The sequence below is a fragment of the Megalobrama amblycephala genome, linkage group LG3, assembly GCF_018812025.1.
Source record: "Megalobrama amblycephala isolate DHTTF-2021 linkage group LG3, ASM1881202v1, whole genome shotgun sequence".
Taxonomy (NCBI): Eukaryota; Metazoa; Chordata; class Actinopteri; order Cypriniformes; family Xenocyprididae; genus Megalobrama; species Megalobrama amblycephala.
Window position 1 is genome coordinate 24,636,160 of NC_063046.1, and position 20,708 is coordinate 24,656,867.

Genomic DNA, 20,708 nt, shown 5'->3' on the forward strand with positions numbered 1-20,708 from the left:
TCCTATTCATCTGTATGTTCATCTATATTTAGAACTAGCAGAAATCTGTAAGTAACGTAACGAACCATAGACAAATAACCAGTGAATAAACTGTTATGTTGTATGTTCCTATGCAGTTTGATAAAGCATGGAATTTGATTTGAGCAATTTGAGTACCAGGTCTGGATAAGTATTGGGAAATAGAACTAAAAAGTAAACAAATAAATTTAATTAAATAAAAAAGAAAAAAAAATCATTCAAGCAGCTTGTTCATGGTAAATTTAATGCTTGTTGAACACAATTGAATAAATCCAAGTTGCACATTTTTATTATGCAAAGCTCTCTTTTTACAAGCTAGTCTCTTTTGATCTTTACTAAATGAAGGTGCACGTGACTCAAACCAGCAACAGTTAAAAGAACAAACGATCATCTAAATCAGTCTGTAGCCTACTTTGCTGTTTGATGATTGTTCAACATCAATCAATTACAGTACAAACTGTAAACGACAGTATGGTATCAAACAATCGTGCCAGAGGTGAATATATGCAGGTTATAAAGCATTTTAGGCTTATTAATAAAAATTAATAATCGACTTCTCAGCCTTGCACAGTTTTGCTGAACTCAAACTGAATTTATGGGCTTTAACTTAAATACAGTTAATTTCTAGGCCTCACCACATAAGGAAAAATAGGATATTTTTTTATTTGTTTCCATCTTCATAGATGGTCCAAACTGTTCTAAACAGGAACTGCTATCTTTGCTCAGCTATCTTCATGATGCGCATAATCCCGCAGGTCGCTTTTTCATCTCCTCTCTCTTTCTTCTTCGATTCATGCACTAGAAGACAGGCGTCAGGCCGCAGTGAGCCTGGGCTGGGCCCCAGATTCCCCACTCTCCTCCTCCCTCCGCCTAGCCACACACCGCAGTTTCCCAGGTGCCACACCACATACAGCTCTCTTCGCCCTCTTGGCGAATGCCTTCCCTCCTAGCGTGAGGATGCCTCCGCTAGCAGAGCAAGCTCCGCTGTTTCAGCCATTTCATCCCACCGTCTCTTACCCTATCCATTGTCTGTGGCCTGTAGATGTTAGCGTGAGGATGCCTCCGCTAATAGCGCAGGCCCGGTCATCAGTCTCAAACTCTCTTTTTGTCTTTGGTCTACAGCTCAACCACGGACCTTAGCGTGAGGCTGCCTCCACTAGCGGCGCAGGCCCAGATGCCATATTTTACTCCCCAGTTTCCCTCTTTTCTACACTTCTTGTTCCTCCCCAGGCTCCAGGGACTGACCCAAGCGTGAGGTTGCCTCCGCTAGCGGCGCAGGCCCAGAGGCCTTATTGGACTCCCAGCTTCCCTCTTTTCTACACTTCTTGTTCCTCCCCAGGCTCCAGGGACTGACCCAAGCGTGAGGTTGCCTCCGCTAGCGGCGCAGGCCCAGAGGCCTTATTGGACTCCCAGCTTCCCTCTTTTCTACACTTCTTGTTCCTCCCCAGGCTCCAGGGACTGACCCAAGCGTGAGGTTGCCTCCGCTAGCGGCGCAGGCCCAGAGGCCTTATTGGACTCCCAGCTTCCCTCTTTTCTACACTTCTTGTTCCTCCCTAGGTTCCAGGGGCCAGCCCGAGCATGAGGCTGCCTCTGCAAGCGGCCTCGGTCCCAGCCATTCCTCCAGCCTGCCTTTCCTGATTTTCTCTTCTCAACATTACTTTATTTATATCATGTAAACAGCATTAAGAACCTCCAAGCTCCCAGCAGACCACTTTTCCCAGCAGACCACTTTTCCAGTAATTCGTTCCCCATAGGAGTAACAACCACAGCTGCTCAATAAGGCCTTTCCCAGCATCAGATTCAAACACTTGGTCACTGGTCATAAGAAGCTTTTAAGAACTACATCAAACTGTTTCCACATTAAAGAAGCCTAACAAACGCTTATCAGCTAGGTTTTCAGCTCCAGCTCATATTCTCACACATACCCACAAGCCATATCAAACTCAACTAATACCATCATTCCAATAAAATGGGAATGATCTCATTGCCAGTGCAGCGATGTCGCCTCGGCTCCCGCAGGAGCTCAATTCTTCTGGCACTTCTCTCCACTGCCACAGCAGTGATGTCCCCTTGGCTCCCGCTGATCATTTCTTCTGGCTAATTTCTCCACTGCCGCAGCAGTGATGTCACCTCGGCTCCCACAGGGGCTCAGTTTCTCTGGCTTTTTCTCTCCACTGCCGCAGCAGTGATGTCACTTCGGCTCCCACAGATCAGTTCTTCTAGCTAATTTCTCCACTGCCGCAGCAGTGATGTTGCCTCGGCTCCCGCAGATCAGTTCTTCTGGCTAATTTCTCCACTGCCGCAGTAGTGATGTCACCCCCGTTCCCGCAGGAGCCCAGCTCTGCCCAAACTCGCCCTCATCCAATGTTGCAAGAAATCTCCTGGTCTTCAAACTAACCCTCTAAACAGATGATTCAAACCACCCAGTCAAATCAGTCAAACTTCAATCTGACACCATGAGTATTGAGCTCCCATAAGAACCTCAGAAACAGTATACATTTTCTATTCTCGTTCAACTATGGCTGGGCTTATCCGTCCGATCGCTGCGAGTATTGAACTCCCGTTGGACTGCGCGAAAGCCCTCCCAGTTGAAAATAGCTAAACGTTTTGCGTTTATGCCATCAGGGGCTTACCCGTCCATTCGCAGCGAGTATTGAACTCCCGTCGGACATCGCTAGAGCGCTTACCAATCTAAAATAATTAAACGTTTACCTCACTGCCAGCAGGGGCTTACCCGTCCGATTGCAGTGAGTATTGAACTCCCGTCGGACGCCATGAGAGCCTCCCAATCCAAAATAACTAACGCTAACCTCACTGCCAGCGGGGGCTTACCCGTCCGATTGCTGCGAGTATTGAACTCCTGTCGGATGCCACAAGAGCCCTTACCAAACATTAACCCCTCTGCCAGCGGGGGGGCTTACCCGTCCGATCGCAGCGAGTATTGAACTCCCGTCGGATGCCATGAGAGCCTCCCAATCCAAAATAACTAACGCTAACCTCACTGCCAGCGGGGGCTTACCCGTCCGATTGCTGCGAGTATTGAACTCCTGTCGGATGCCACAAGAGCCCTTACCAAACATTAACCCCTCTGCCAGCGGGGGGGCTTACCCATCCGATCGCTGCGAGTATTGAACTCCCGTCGGATGCTGCAGACGCCCCCAGCCAAAACATCTAAACCTTATCTTAGTTTGCTGGTCGAAGAGGTTCATATTCATTGGTTCGCTGTGAGTATTGAACTCCCATCAGATAGAACCCTCCCGATCCGGCAGACAGCTTTCTCCTTGCAAACATCAGCCTTATTTCTATATTTTTGGGGGGTTACAGTTCCCGGCTGCTGTCCGTAGCCAACATTTTGCATTTTTGGGGGGGTACTCTGTGTTCGGGCCGATTACCGAGCTCGGAGCCCTCTCCCCTGACAGCACGCCAAATACGTTTACCAATTAATTTACCTGACTTATTTGTAAGTGTGAACTCGTGAAATGATGTTTTATAAACGTAGTTCAGGAGGAACAAGTCAAATAAGATACCCAATCATTTCATCATCTTAATCATTACGTCATCTCAACCAGCTGTCAACAATCTGTAATCAACGTATCTACCCAATCGGCATGAGTTCAGGCCTGTATATAATCACAGTCACAGTCACTCTGTGTTCGGGCCGATTACCGAGCTCGGAGCCCTCTCACCGGACAGCACGCCAAATACGTTTACCAATTAATTTACCTGACTTATTTGTAAGTGTGAACTCGTGAAATCCCTCACATCATAGGACCTTAGTTTCAAATAAAACTGATTATAGAAAGATCATATAATTTTTCTATATAAAACAACTAGGATAAACTAGGATTTGATTATGAGAATTTTTTTTTTTTTTTTTTTTTTTTTTTATGACTCGAGACTTGACTCGGACTTGTGACAAAAGACTCCAGACTTGACTCAGACTCCAGTGATAAAGACTTCAGACTTGACTCGGACTCCAGCTTAAAGACTCGTGAACATCTCTGGTTACAACAGCTTCCTATTTCATCGCAAAACATCAAGAAATTGGTCAAGCCGTCACAGACACACCCTTCAGTGAAAATACAAAATCTTTGCAATTTAACATGGCTAAGGCCTTAAGATTAGACTGAGGAGTTAATCACAGTGTAAAACGTTACCCGCAGGTGGTGCTATGAATGTAACTGAATATTGCCATGTAGATGTCTTCAGGCCAGGACTCTAACGCAACATGTGAAGTTTGAGGCAGATCAGACATTGAATACCATAGTTACAATAACTTACTGTTTTATGGTGAAACAACGAACTTTGTCAGGCCGCCACGGACACGCCCTTCAGCGAAAACGCAAGATCTTTACAATTTAACGTCGCCAAGGCTTATGGCAACATTAAGTCTTGGAGAGAAGACGATTCTAGATTCACGGCTGCACATGCAGGAGGACAAAAGTTTGAGCGCGCAGATGTGATATCTGAGCGAGAGCGCGCGCGCGTCCAGTTTTGTGCAAGGGAATCCGCCTGTGAGTGGAGAGATTGCTCGCGCATTTGATGCACTCTCTACATTTTTTAATATAATAACGCCATAGAACCCGCATTAAATGAAATATTAACGTGAGAAGAAAGTCGTGTCTGAATTTCACAATTTTCTATTGGTGACAAATGGAGAATATCTCGTTTTCTGTAGGTGCTCGACCATTTCCGTGTGTGGTGCTTGATCGCCTCTGTTCGTTGGAAATATTTAACATCAGGATGGATGATTACATGCTTTAAATCATCAATTTGAGCAGCTCTTGAGGTTCTTATCCAGTATGTGAGATGAAATCCTTGCTGGTGTAGTTGTGTTTACCGACTTTGATGAGGCCTGCTCTTTGCGCTGTCCACTCAGTTGTCATCAGCGGGAAAACCTCTCTCTATGATTGCGCTGGTTGGTTATTTTCACAGCTAGAATATGACAGCCTGCACAAATAGATTTTTAAATGCTCACAGTTTTTTATTATATTTCTTAATGTGGTATTGTAATTTCAGGGATGAAAAAAATTACAGACATAAATGAAATGCGGGACACTACTTAAGTCTTGCGGGACAAAGCTCCTAATTTCGGGACTGTCCCGCAAAATGCGGGACGGGTGGTCACCCTACTTTAGACTTATGTTTACATTTTAATTGTTTGAGTTGTCCACGGTTGTTGACATTTCTGTCTTAATAACTGAGGGGATTATGATCAGAGGAAGGTTAAGTTTAAAATAAAAATGTTTAAATGTAGTATATTTTTCTCCTTATTTTAAATGGGTCATAAAAAATATCAATAATTATCGATATCGACCGATATGAAACACTGATATCGTGATACAGTTTTCAACCATATCGTCCAGCCCTAGTGCTGACATAGGTGGAGCTTCTCACCGTGACCACATTACAAAGCATGCATTCAACTCCCTCTAGAGCCAAATGCTCTCCGTTCAAACACTAGATTTTTATCATTCTATAGAGTGAAACAAGCAACAGAGTCTGCTGCCATGAATGCATTGCTATGAGTGCCTTCAACTCCCTCAAGAGCCAAATGCACTCGTGCAAACGCTGACTACTGTCTCTAAGGTGAGAATCAAAGAACGAATCTTCTTATTTTTAATCTCCGTATCCGCTTACATATATTTATATATAATCTATTTTTAATCTCTATAATAAAAATGTATAATTCAGATTTTGATCTCCATATCCATTTACATATATTATATATATCTTCCAAGGGGGTTTTTCCCAGTGTTAGCACACTGGGTTTTTCTCCTAGGGGTTTTTTTCCACCCCTGGGAGTCAGCCGACATTGGCTTAATGTAGCACCATCTTGTATATGTTACGTATTACCACGCTTGCTTGTACAGCTTATTTATAACCACTTCTCTTTTTTTCTGTGCTTCTAACATGTAAAGCTGCTTTGAAACAATTACCAATTGTAAAAAGCGCTATATAAATAAATTTGACTTGACTTGACTTGACTACTAGTCCCTTTCAGTAGTAGTCTCTTGAATGCATCAAATGAGCACATACAGCTTGCTCGAGGAGCCAATGCGCTCCACCCATGGCATTTCTGTCTTACATGCACATACAAACAAATGGCTCCCGAAGACAAAGAAGAAGGGGATGACTTGTTTCTCAGGTGCCCATTTATACTAACGTCATAGGCTGTCGCCTGCCAGTGCAATTGTCGCGTTTCTCATAGCATTTTGTCAGACACAGTGTGAGTTCTCTTTTGAAAGAGAACAGTATTCCTGTGACTCAGGCAAGAGATCCAGCTCGTGTGCCCATCAGATGGATAAGACCAATACAAGGCCTCTTGCAGAATGGCATTTGAAACAATTAGCTCTTTTAGAAAAATCCTTGTCCTCTTCTCGTCAGAACACAGCAGAGGACAGGCAGGTGCGCTGTAGGCATCTACATCCACATGAATTACTAAGCATATAAGCAGCAGAATTTATGCAATTTTGTTTATGCAGCAGCAAGCGGTCTAAGCTATGGATATGAGAACAGGTTTAAGTGAAGTAAGAATTTCCGCTTTCACTATATTTAGCTGCATAACTTTCAATGATGCATTCATTTCCAAGGGAGATGTTTCCATTAGCTATACTAAATGTGCGTGGCTGATTTCAGCTGCACGCAGTGTCAGAGTCACTGAGTCAGCCAGCGCAGTTTCTCAAGAGCAGCTGCACAGGCTCTGATGACGACACAGCTGTTCCACAATTGCCCGGATTCACCGCATGACAACGATCATGTGTGTTTCATGTTTATTCTGAAAACTTCAGTTCCACTAATGCTCACAAATCTGTATTTTTATAACAGTTAAAGCTCTTTTCATGTAGTCGTGATGTTATACTGTGTCATGTTTATCAAAATAAAACTGATAAAAAACATAGACCCCACTACATTGGTATTTAAATAATATATGCTTATTTTGCTCATTTAAAGTATGATTACATTACATTACTTTAAATGAGTCCAGCCCTTAAGGTTACGATTATTGACACAATCCTCATCAGAAAGGCAAAGGGGGGGTGTTGCTGTAATTTATAGTAATATCTTCAGTATTACTCAAAAGTCTTTCAAATATAATTTCTTTGAAGTGATGGTGCTTTATGTAATGTTGTCAGGGTTCTGTTTAACTTTTCCATGTCACATGTTTCTTTGTTCTCAGTTTCCTGCCACTTGTTTGTCTCCTTGGTTACAGATTGATTAGTATCCTTAGTTCAGGTGTGTCTTGTTGATTAGTCTCGTTTGCTCCTCTGTATATATTCCCTGTGTTCTCCCTCAGTCTTTGTCAGTTCTTGTTTATGGTTATGGTTGGTTTTCCTTGTACTCCTGTTTATTTTCATTAAAAGTCTGTTTGTTGGATTCTGCGTCGTTGTGCACTTTGTCTACCAACATGTACCATTACAGAAGAACTGACCATTACAACACCATCCTGGCTGATGACCGCCTCTGGGGATCCGTCCATTGCTATCCTCCAGCAAATCCCCAAGTCCTCAGTGCAGTGATGAAGATGACCGCCATCCCAGAGCCTCGTCGCACGATGGCCACCACTCCAGAACTTCGTCGTAAGAGGGCCGCCATTCCTGAGCCTCGTCGCAAGATGGCCACCATCCCAGAGCCTCGTCGCGAGATGGCCGCCACTCAAGAGCCTCGTCACGAGATGGCCGCCACTCCAGAGCCTCGCGCAAGATGGCCGCCACTCCAGAGGCCTCGGTCAAGATATACTACATTTAGCCAAGGCTGCAAAACCACCACCCAGCCATAAATATGGTAGAACCATCAATTCTACCACTAACAATTCCTTTATATATAATCTTCCTGATCAGTTTCATTGCCTTAGCATAAGAGACAGCTTAGAAGACCTTGATTTTGCAACAGAAACTATTGACTCTGTCTTTTCCAGCACATTAGACTCCTTTGCGAAGATTAAGGGAAAAAAAACTAAATCCAAACTAATCCAACGCCATGGTACAATGAGCACACTCAGGCTCTTAAGAGAGCTGACCAGAAAAATGGAGCACAGCTGGAAGAAAACAAAACTAGCATTTCATGGAGAGAGAGAATGATTGAGTACAGAAAGGCCTTAAAAACTGCTAGATCTGCTTATTTCTCAAATCTTTTAGAAGAAAATAAACACATTTATTTATTTGATACAGTGGCAAAAATGTATGAGAAATAGAGTTTCAGCTTCTGATGTTTCCAAAAAGCACAGCAGTAATGACTTTATGAACTTCTTTACTTGCAAGATTGATAATATTAGAGTATTATCACCTCAGACAGTGCATTGTAGTGTCCCTGAGGAAAAATTCCATTCATTCGTTGCTTTAGGACATGAAGAATTGTCTAAACTTGTTAATCATCAAAATCAACAACATGTATGTTAGACCCTATACCAACTAAGCTATTGAAAGAGATGCTTCCAGAGGTCATAGATCCTCTTCTTAATATTGTTAATTCATCTTTATCACTAGGATACATGCCAGAAACTTTTAAGCGGTCTATTATTAAACTTCTTATTAAAAAACGACAATTTGATTCTAGAGAATTAGTCAATTACAGGCAGATCTTGAATCTACCTTTTCTGTCAAAAATACTAGAAAAGGCAGTATCATCACAACTACTTTCCTTCTTGGAAAGAAATTATATCTGTGAGGATTTCCAGTCAGGATTTAGACCGTACCATAGTACTGAGACTGCTCTCATTAGAGTTACAAATGATTTGCTCTTATCATCCGATCATGGTTGTATCTCTCTATTAGTGTTACTAGATTTCAGTGCTGCTTTTGACACTATCGACCACAATATCATAAGAATTAACCCAATTAATTAACAAAAAGTGTAATTAATTGACTTCATTAATTATTCGTCCACCGAAAAATTGAGGTTAAAGTATTTTACTAATTCTGGATAAAATATTATCCCGTGGCCAACGGTAATAATCAAGTCAAGTCACCTTTATTTAGCGCTTTTTACAATACAGATTGTGTCAAAGCAGCTTTACATTGATAACTGGTACATAATTTTTGCTGCACAGCAGCTCTTAAAGAATAGTGTCAATGCAGGCAGATCAAAGCACTGTTGAATAAATGTCAAGAATACTGTTGAATATCAAATGTCAAGTCAAATGTCAAGTGTCTCCAACTAAGCAAGCCAAAGGCGACAGCGGCAAGGAACCTAAACTCCAACAGGTGACATCAGGTGGCAAACAAGTGGCAAATAGGTGTTAAAATGGAGGAAAAAACCTTGGGAGAAACCAGGCTTAGTCAGGGGGCCAGTTCTCTTCTGGCGCACAGTGCTTTGTTACGAATCAGGTTGCTATCATAAGTCTGATAGGGTCACAACAATCAAAGTATTTATTTCAGTTCCATCCAGTTGAGGATCGTATTCATCACACCGGTATGGACGGTTTGTTGAGGAACTGTGGCACTGGCTGTCGTGTTGATGAGGCCTTCACAATGGATGATCTAGTCGACTCGATCTCTGCTGATACTTCAGGGCTGCGTTGTGGTCGTGTCAAGGCACAGGTCTTTGGTCTCAGCTGGATACGGCCCGGATCCGGTTGACTACGGTAAACCTCGGGATAAACAGAAAGACTAATATTAGCGTAGATGCCATTCTTTTTCTGATGTAACGAGTACATCTGGTGTTATAGGAAGTGTTCCCGGTTCCGGCTGACCTAATTTATGCAGCCTAATAATCCTTTAACGGATTTGAAAATATAAATTGATAATGTGTTATGTGTATGCCAGGTTAAAGAGATGTGTTTTTAGTCTAGATTTAAACTGACAGAGTGTGTCTGCATCCCGAACAATGCTAGGAAGATTGTTCCAGAGTTTGGGTGCCAAATAGGAGAAGGATCTACTGCCTGTGGTTGATTTTGATATTCTAGGTATTATCAGCTGGCCTGAATTCTGAGATCGCAATAAACGTGAAGGACTATAATGCATTAAGAGCTCGCTCAGGTACTGGGGAGCTAAACAATTTAGTGCTTTGTAAGTAATTAGCAATATTTTAAAATCTATACGATGTTTAACAGGAAGCCAATGCAGTGATGACAGAACTGGGCTAATATGGTCATACTTCCTAGTTCTAGTAAGAACTCTAGCTGCTGCATTTTGTATGAGCTGTAGTTTGTTTATCAAGCGGGAGGAACAACCACCCAGTAGAGCGTTACAGTAATCTAGCCTTGAGGTCATGAACGCATGAACTAACTGTTCTGCATTTTTCTTTGAGAGCATATGTCGTAGTTAAGATATATTTTTAAGATGGAAGAATGCGGTTTTGCAGATGCTAGTAACATGGCCTTCAAATGAAAGATTGGTATCAAAGAGCACACCCAGGTTCCTAACTGACGATGAAGACTTAACAGAGCAGCCATCAAGTGTTAGACAGTATTCTAGATTACTGCGTGAAGTAGTTTTCGGTCCAAAAATTAGAATCTCTGTTTTTTCTGAATTTAGTAGTAGGAAATTACTGGTCATCCAGTTTTTTATATCAGCTATACATTCTGTTAATTTAGCGAATTGGTAAGTTTCGTCAGGGCGTGAAGAAATATAGAGCTAAGTATCATCAGCGTAACAATGAAAACTAACGCCATGCTTCCTAATGATGTCTCCCAAGGGTAGCATATACAGAGTGAAAAGCAATGGTCCTAGTACTGAGCCTTGCGGTACTCCATATTTAACTTGTGATTGATATGACATCTCATCGTTTACTATTACAAACTGATAACGGTCAGATAAGTATGATTTGAACCATGCCAATGCAATTCCACTAATGCCAACATAGTTTTCGAGTCTATTTAGAAGAATATTGTGATCAATAGTGTCAAATGCAGCACTAAGATCCAGTAACACTAATAGAGAGATACAACCACGATCTGATGATAAGAGCAAATCATTAGTAACTCTAATGAGAGCAGTCTCAGTACTATGGTACGGTCTAAATCCTGACTGGAAATCCTCACAGATACTATTTCTTTCTAAAAAGGAACATAGTTGTGATGAAACTGCCTTTTCTAGTATTTTTGACAGAAAAGTGAGATTTGAAATCGGCCTGTAATTGACTAATTCTCTAGGATCAAGTTGTGTTTTTTTAATAAGAGGTTTAATAACAGCCAGCTTAAAAGTTTTTGGTACGTATCCTAGTGATAAAGATGAATTAACAATATTAAGAAGAGGATCTATGACCTCCGGAAGCATCTCTTTCAATAGCTTAGTCGGTATAGGGTCTAACATACATGTTGTTGATTTTGATGATTTAACAAGTTTAGACAATTCTTCCTCTCCTAAAGCAGTAAATAAATTGAATTTTTCCTCAGGGACACTACAATGCACTATCTGACACAATACTGTAGTAGACGGTTGCATGGTTATAATTTTTTCTCTAATATTATCAATCTTGCAAGTAAAGAAGTTCATAAAGTCATTACTGCTGTGCTCTTTGGAAACATCAGAAGTTGAAGCTTTATTTCTTGTTAATTTAGCCACTGTATCAAATAAATACCTAGGGTTGTGTTTATTTTCTTCTAAAAGTTTTGACAAATAGGCAGATCTAGCAGTTTTTAAGGCCTCTCTGTACTCAATCATTCTCTCTCTCCACGAAATGCGAAATACTTCTAGTTTTCTTTTCTTCCAGCTGCGCTCCATTTTTCTAGCTGCTGTTTTTAGGGCCTGAGTGTGCTCATTGTACCATGGTGTTGGATTAATTTCCTTAATCTTTTTTAAACGCAAAGGAGCAACTGAGTCTAATGTGCTGGAAAAGACAGAGGCAATAGTTTCCGGTACAACATCGAGGTCTTCTAAGCTGTCTGGTATGCTAAGGCGATGAAACTGATCAGGAAGATTATTTATAAAGCAATCTTTAGTGGTAGAAGTGATGGTTCTACCATATTTATGGTAGAACCATAAATATGGGAGGCATTTTAGCCTCTTTGACTAAATGTAGTATACACGAGACTAGATAATGATCTGAGATGTCATCACTCTGCTGCAGAATTTCAACGGCATCAATATCGATTCCATGTGACAAATTAGATCTAAAGTATGATTATGACAATGAGTGGGTCCTGACACGTGTTGTCTAACATCAATAGAGTTTAAAATGTCTGTAAATGCCAATCCCAATAAGTCTTTATTATCTACATGGATATTAAAATCACCAACAACAAGGACTTTATCTGCAGCTAGTACTAATTCTGAAAGAAAATTGGCAATTTCTTTGATAAAGTCTGTATGGTGTCCTGGTGGCCTGTATACAGTAGCCAGCACAAATGTCAACTTACATAATGTTACGTAAAGCACCATCACTTCGAAGGAATTATATTTGAAAGACTTCTGGCTGATACTGTAAATATTACTATAAATTACAGCAACACCTCCCCCTTTGCCTTTCTGATGAGGATTGTGTCGATAATCATAACCTTGAGGACTAGACTCATTTAAAGTAATGTAATCGTCCGGTTTTAGCCAGGTTTCTGTCAAACACAGCACATCTAGATTATTGTCTGTGATAATATCATTAACAATAATTGCTTTTGAAGAAAGTGATCTAATATTTAACAACCTAAGCTTTATCATTTGTTTATCATTATTATCTCTATTTTTTATTTGTTGAACATCAATTAAATTTTTACCATTAAATGGGTTTGGAAGTTTTTTGTTTTTACTAATTCGGGGTACAGACACAGTCTCTATGTGATAATATCTAGGTGTAAGAGTTTCTATGTGTTGGGATTTATCTGACTTCTGTAACGTGAGGCAGCTAGCAGATGGTCGGTTTAGCCAGTCTGTCTGCTTCCTGTCCTGGGCCCCAGTTTGTCATGTTTCAGCTCTAAGACTATGTGCCATATTACTAGAGAGAAGAGCAGCACCATCCCGGGACGGATGAATACCATCTCTTTTCAACAGGTCAGGTCTGCCCCAAAAACTTTTGCAATTGTCTATGAAACCTATATTATTCTGCGGACACCACTTAGACTTGCGAGTTCACACACCTCTTTAATGTTAATTTTAGTGATCTCTGACTGGCGAAGTCGAACATAATTTGTGCTGAAGTGAATAATAATTTTAGAGTATTTACGATTAGCATTAGCCAGCACTTTTAAATTTCCTTTGATGTCAGGTGCTCTGGCTCCCAGCAAACATGTGACTATGGTGGCTAGTGTCTCAATTTTCACGTTCTGTGTAATAAAATGGCCAATAACTAGGGCAATTTCAACAGGATTCTCAGTGGGTGCATCACTGAGTGGGGAGAACCTGTTTGATGTTCTTACTGGAACGGAAGAGTGGTGTTTTCTGCGGCTAGGCTGCCTCACCGTTACCCAATTGCCCTGCTGCACGGGCTCTACAGCCGGAACCGAACAATATACAGAGTTCACTAAGCTAGTCGCATCCAAAACAGTATCTGAAGCCCCTGCATTCTTACTATCCTCGATTAAAGTTTGGATGCGTGTCTCTAATTCTGAGATTCTCTCTGTCAGCCTGACTATTTCCCTACATTTATGACATGTAAATCCCTCGTCGCTGACAGAGAGAGCTATACTGAACATGTGACAAACTGAACACAAAACAACACTGGGAGAGGATGACATGACTCACCGTGTTTGTAGACTGATCCGATCCGAGTTACCACAGCTGTTTGATGAACGCGTTGAAAAAGGAGTGCGCGAGACTGATGACAAGTTAACAAGCTAGCGAGATGCAAACGCGTTGTAACAGCGATTTAGATTCAAAGATTACAAGCTAGCGACGTCAGATTAATGTGGTAGGCAATAATAATAATATAAGCAACAATGAATAAAAGTAAGAGATTCAATAAAAGTAAGAGAAAACAAAGCTATATGGAGACGCAAACCACAAACAGTGAGACAGCGAGGCATATAGGAGCAATCAAGCAGGAGCAATCGAGATTTTAATTATAATTACTGATATAAGCAAAGGTAGCACAATCTTTAGTTTAAGGCAGCAATTTGGTAACCACAGCACAAGACACTTGTTTTTTGAACTAATCTACTACACACAAACTAATCTAAAGAAAACATACGCACACACATACACACACACTCATTCAGTTACAGGGAAATGGTGAGATAGTCCTTGTCTGCGAAGTTCAACGAAGGTTCTTGCAGGGGTTTGAGTGAGTTCTTGAATAGGTTTATAGTGCAATCAGGACGATGGTCAGTCCACGACGACTCAGCAAAGGCCAAGACGAAGGAGCACAATCAAAAGCAAAAGCCAAAACACAACGCGTGGTATTGTATTTTGAACAGTCTGTTTTAGCCAATCAGGTCCTGTTTTGGGCGGGTCCTATGCCCAGTTCCCCTGTTCTTGTATGTTCTTGTATGTAATTAGCATAATGTCCTTACAGTCCTTTTGTTCTCAAACTTTAGGGATTTTGGTCAGAACTTTGAGAAGTTAACTTTTCTGGTTCAAAAGTCGTACATCTTACATAAATCAATTTTGCATCAAACTACTGCAAAGAATTCATCCATCACAACCATACCAAACAGTACACACTTTCTGTAATTGAGGTATAATCCTACAATATTCTTTTGAATAGACTTGAAAATTATGTTGCCATTAGTGGAATTGCATTGGCATGGTTCAAATCTTACTTATCTGAACGTTATCAGTTTGTAGTAGTTAATGATGAGATGTCATATCAATCACAAGTTCAATATGGAGTACCTCAAGGCTCACTACTAGGAAAGTTGCTTTTCACTCTGTACATGCTACCCTTGGGAGATATCATTAGGAGGCATGGCGTTAGTTTTCACTGTTATGCTGATGATACTCAGCTCTATATTTCTTCGAGCCCTGACGAAACTTACCAATTCACAAAACCAACGAAATGCATAGCTGATATAAAAAATTGGATGACCAGTAATTTCTTACTACTATATTCAGAAAAAAACATATTCTAATTTTTGCACTGAAAACTTCTCCTCGTAAAAACCATCAAGTGTAAGACAGAATACTGTCTTACACTTGATGGCTGCTCTGTTAAGTCTTCGTCGTCAGTTAGGAACCTGGGTGTGCTCTTTGATACCAGTCTTTCATTTGAAAGCCGTGTTTCTAGCATCTGTATAACCGCATTCTTCTGTCTTGAAAAATATATCTAAACTATGACATATGCTCTCAATGACAAATGCGGAACAGTTAGTTCATGCATTCATGACCTCAAGGCTAGAATACTGTAACGCTCTACTGGGTAGTTGTTCCGCTCACCTGTTAAACAAACTACAGCTGGTCCAAAACGCAGCAGCTAGAGTTCTTACTAGAACCAGGAAGTATGACCATATTAGCCTGGTTCTGTCAACACTGTAACGCTCTACTGGGTAGTTGTTCCGCTCACCTGTTAAACAAACTACAGCTGGTCCAAAACGCAGCAGCTAGAGTTCTTACTAGAACCAGGAAGTATGACCATATTAGCCTGGTTCTGTCAACACTGCATTGGCTCCCTATTAAACATCATATAGGTTTTAAATCCTACTACTTACCTACAAAGCACTAAAAAGTTTAGCTCCCCAGTACCTGAGCGAGCTCTTAATGCATTATAGTCTTTTTGTGAAAGACTATATTGACTGTATTGTGAAAAGCGCTATATAAATGAAGATTACTTGACTTGACTTTTGAACTTTATTCTTGTAAAAACAGATGCTGTAAGCAGTGCATAAAGTATTGAAACATCTGTGTGTTAGTAAAATATTGCATTTATTTCACTTCAACTGTGATAAAGTATGCAAACACAGCGTGAGCATCACTACGGGAAGCAGAAAGCTCCTCCCCGCATGCACGTGACTACTCTTGCCGATCAGTTGCATCCATACCACTCCTTATGCTTTTAAAATCACTCTCGCAGTAGTCAAGTCAACTTCATTTATATAGTGCTTTTCACAATACATATTGTTTCAAAGCAGTTTCACAGTGACAATAGGAAAATTAATTGACAGAGATAGTACTTTGATGTCATAAGCCGATCGGTCAGCGCAGAGCAGTCTAACATAAACAAGGGAAACACATGGCAAGGGAGCACATGGCAAACCAGGAAACATGAAACATGACAATGACTATTTAAAAAAATAAGACAAGTAACATGAACCATGAACAAAACCAAAACTATACGTGACAGATCCCCCCCTCTATGGGTGGCTCCCGATGCCCAACAAAACCAAAACTATACAAACAGTCCTGGGGCCTCATTTATAAAACTTTGCGTAGATTTCATCCTAAAAGTGTACATACGCGCAAAAGCTAGATTCTGCGTACGCACAAAAAAAATCAGATTTATAAAACAATGTGTACGCCAGATCCTGCGCACAAATCCCTTTATAAATCCCAGTCAGCGGAAGATTGTGCGTATGTGCATCTCCACCCTGTCTCCTCCCCAAAATCACCATATATGGTGCTTATGACACCTAGTTTTACTATGCATAACCTCATCTACATATCATTTCCATACATATTCCCATCCACGTGACACCATGGTTAACATTTGTGCCATACACATTACATTGCTAAAAATCATCCAATATTCTTATGTTTTAGAATAAATATATGAAAATATGCATAAAAACAAAATTGTATTAAATACTTAAGATAAAGTTTTTAGAATAGTGTTGATTCATTCGTTTCCACTGGCCAAAAAGTATTTTAATTGTTTTAAAAAATTTGAATCAAATTTATGCAGTTTTGCTGATAAGGTGAACATATCTTTTAGGAAGTTTATAGGCTATATTTTTTAGTGGAAACAGATACGCCTACTTATTTATTGCAGTGTAAATACAATTGTCTTTCTCGGCACTTCAGTGAAGTATTTTAAAAAGTAAATGTACAAATCTTACCGTTTTCCTCAAATTATATCCTTCATATACAGTGGTAATTGTTTGCAGATCCTTCCCACGACATCAACACTCTGTGCAGCTGCGGTTATACAGTAAGATATTATCATTGGACCTATTCAAACAGGACAACGGACCATTCGACCACCGAATCCAGCAGTGTCTTCCATAATATCGAAGTTAAGTGTGCATCACTGATCATCGTTCTCGTAAAGTATTTTTGTCATAACATCTGCAGTTTAGTTTAAAGAGGAATTATTGTGCTCCTAGCGCTCCTCGCTGTCATTAAAGCAGCGTATCACAGGAAAAGTGATCAAAAATAGCACATCTACTATCTGAATTCATATCACGTTTCATTAACTTCTCCGTAATGACTGCGTAATGTTATTTCAGTGCTTATCGCCATTAGTGAAAGTGTAATATTAATGTAAATGTGTATATCAAAATGAAAAAGTGAGTTTCCATGCGAGTTTAAATCATTCTTACATTTATTTAAACTGTTATTGTGAACATGCACTGTATTTATGATTATGACTCATAATGAAGATTTAAAGTGGTTTTCCTTCATCTGCCGTCAGTCCCTCAGCTCACCATCTGTGTCGCCAATTCCCTTTGTCTCCAGAATGTGCGTACGCACGGCTCAAAGTTTGCTTAAACGTGCGCACATTCTCCCGTCAAGTTTGTTTTTTATAGATCACAACCTTTGCGTGGGAACTGGCGTACACACCTTTCCAGCCCCGTTTTGTGCGTACGCACACTTTATAAATGAGACCCCAGGAGAGTGGTGGAGTGGAGGAGGTCTTGGGGGAGGGATGGTGGGCCAGGCCCTTGCAGGGGAACAGGACATGGACTAGGGCATAGCAGTGGCGGGCCTGGGCCGTGGAGCGTGGGCGCACCTGGCAAGCTAGGCCACCTGCAGGACAGCGCTGCCTTGGAGGTGCAGGTAGTTCAGGGGACCATGGCAGTGCAGGCAGTTCAGGGGACCATGGCGGTGCATGCAGGCTAGAGTCCCCTCTGGACGCTGGTCAGGGGCTGGAGTCTCCTCTGGACGCTGGTCAGGGACTGGAGTCCCCTCTGGAGAGGATGCATGAGTATCCCAAACACATATAACAGTAGTGACCATAATAACCATAATAATGGCCAGTGCTGCACACTCTGGAGACTCTGGTGTGGTGGCCATCTTAGCTGAGGGCTCAGGTGTGGCAGTCATCTTGGCTGAAGGGTTCGGGCATGGCAGCCATCTTAACTGAGGGTTCAGGCGTGACAGCTATCTTGGCTGAGGGCTCAGGCGTGACAGGCGTGACGTGAAGAGACTCAGACTTGGCAGACATGATTGAAGAGACTCAGACTTGGCAGGCATAACGTGAAGAGTCTCTAACTGAGCAGACATGACGTGAACAGTCTCTGGCTGGGCAGGCATGACGTGAACTGGCTCTGGCTGGGCAGGCATGACGTGAACAGGCTCTGGCTGGGTAGGCATGACGTGAACAGTCTCTGGCTTGGCAGATATGACGTGAATAGACTTTGGTGTGGTAGTTGTGGCGTGAACAACTCCAGACATGACAGTAGGGGCATGGAGGCACTCTGGTGTGGTAGCCATGACGTGATGAGACTTTGGCATGGCGTGATGAGACTTTGGCATGTGGGGCTCCTCCACCAAACCCACAGTATATGATGATCCACTCACCAGCAAGGCATGATCAATGTACTCCTCCAGTGACCAGTGGATTTTCCCTCCATGTAGCCTTGAGCAGATAGGTTCCTTTAAACCCACTCGAAAGATGTCCTTAAGTGCAACATCATTAAAGTTCATTTCGCAAGAAAGTTCACAGAATTCTGCAACATAGTCCTCTATGGGCCGATGGCCTTGACGTAGACGGAGCAGGGCAAATGCTGGGTTCATGGTTGGTAAGCATTCCATTGGAGGAAAGTCTTGATGAACCCAAGTGCAGTTTATTTAAATGAACAAGATCAAACATAAAGGCTTGGCTTATTTCTGTATTGAAACATGAGAATCTATGGGCTAAAAGAGTACAGAGTAGCTGAGATACTGAATGGTTCATTAACACCAGTATCTGTTTTTGTTTTGTTTCTGCAAAACTTTGTGTGTTTATCATGCTTCCATGTCCATAACCATTCCCACACCTCTCTTTCATCACCTTCCAGAAATTACACTATGCGAGGAAGCAATATTTCAGTTCCTTGCATCACCTCCTTTGGCCTCTGTCCCTGTGGAGCATCTTTCTGAGAGCCTTCCAGGACGCAAAGTGGACTGGAAGAGTGTTGAAAGGCTGAAGAAAAGCTGCAGTCCTCAGCAGCAGGCACTACATCTGCTCCGTCTCTGGAGAGAACAAAATAAGGACCAAGACAAACTCCTCAGCATCATCCAAGGTCATCATCTCAGTTTGGCTTATAAAGATTTAAGACACTTGGAGATAAAATAATAATAATAATAAAATAAAAAAAGATGGCAGAACTGATTTTAGTGAATTTAGAGCCTTGGTCACCAGCATTATTAGCATGAATACAAGTGAGAAAGTACAAGGAGAAAGTGAGAAAGTACAGGTCAAACAATTACTGTAAATGTAAATCTCCTAAAAAAACCTACTTAAACAAAAAAGATTCTACATTAAGATGTTACTTTATGTTGGATTGTTGTCTAGATGAAGAGCTTGTATTGCTCAAGTCACCTGCACCTGACTTGTTTTGACATTATTTGCATTTGGACATTTTTTAGTGGATTTTATATACAGATTAGGGCTGTCAAAATTGAGGCAATAAATGCAGCATCTGGTTTTTTTTCTGTCATAATTTGGCTAGTGCCACAAGACAAACAAGAACGCGCTGTCTGTAAATGTTGTGTCTGTGTGATACACACATGACTTGTGTGCACAGAAAGACGCATGCCAGAGTATCCTCGCAGGAGCAGTATTAAATGGGTTAAATAATGTCTTAAATAAACTTATAGAGAAAATGAGATGCACGTCATGTTCTGCAGCGGCAGGTCTTGAAGTCACAGCAGCCTTATAAACTAGATGCTGTGATGTCTGTCATTAATGTTACTCAAAGAACAAAGGTAACAGAGAAAATTGTAGCTTTATTAAGGATTAATCTATATTTAATTATAAATATATATATATGCAGTGAAGACTGTAAAGTGTTTGATAACTTTATTCAATTTCTGTATATTTCCTATGTTAGACAGGTAGGAAGGCCACAGGTAAATGTATTATAATATGTGAAGATCATTTAAGTTCATTTAAGTTCATATGTGAAGATTATTTAAGTTCATTTAACTTAAAATTGTTATTTTTTTAAAAGCCTAATAAATGTTGAAATTGATAGCTTTCTGTTAAATTGTAATGTTGAATGTCTATAATTAATGTTTAAAAAAAAAAAAATTGTGTCATAGAGACATAAGTACCAGTATTAGTATCAGTGATACTGGCCTTCATTCATAAAAAGATGCCATAAAATTTAAAATATAGTGTCTTTTAAGTTGTTTCTGCATTAATTTGTAGTGTAACTGTGAAATTATTACAATATAAAAATATTAAAAAATATTAAAAAACGCGATTAATTACAGAAAACAATGTGTGATTAATTAGTTATATTTTTTTAAACGATTGACTGCACTAATACAGATGTATGGAAAATAAGACAGGCCTAGTTTAATAAAATTATAGTTTGAAAAAAAAGACAATTTGGAAGAAAAATAATAATTTAAGTTCAAGAATTTAACAAAAAGGCTAGCTAAATTTATACTAGAGTGTGTAACTTGATGTAGTTTGTCCTTTTGCTATATTCATAGTTGAAATGTTGTATTACATAATTG

General features: G+C 40.6%; 1 protein-coding gene across 1 annotated transcript in view; it reads left to right on the plus strand.

The window, feature by feature from the left end:
* Positions 1 to 20,708, plus strand: part of LOC125264897 (tumor necrosis factor receptor superfamily member 11B-like) — a 56,807-nt gene that overhangs the window by 34,050 nt on the left and 2,049 nt on the right. The window contains exon 4 of the mRNA XM_048184694.1: positions 19,040 to 19,264. Within this exon, the coding sequence (XP_048040651.1) occupies positions 19,040 to 19,264 (225 nt within the window). The remainder of the gene's footprint in view (positions 1 to 19,039; positions 19,265 to 20,708) is intronic.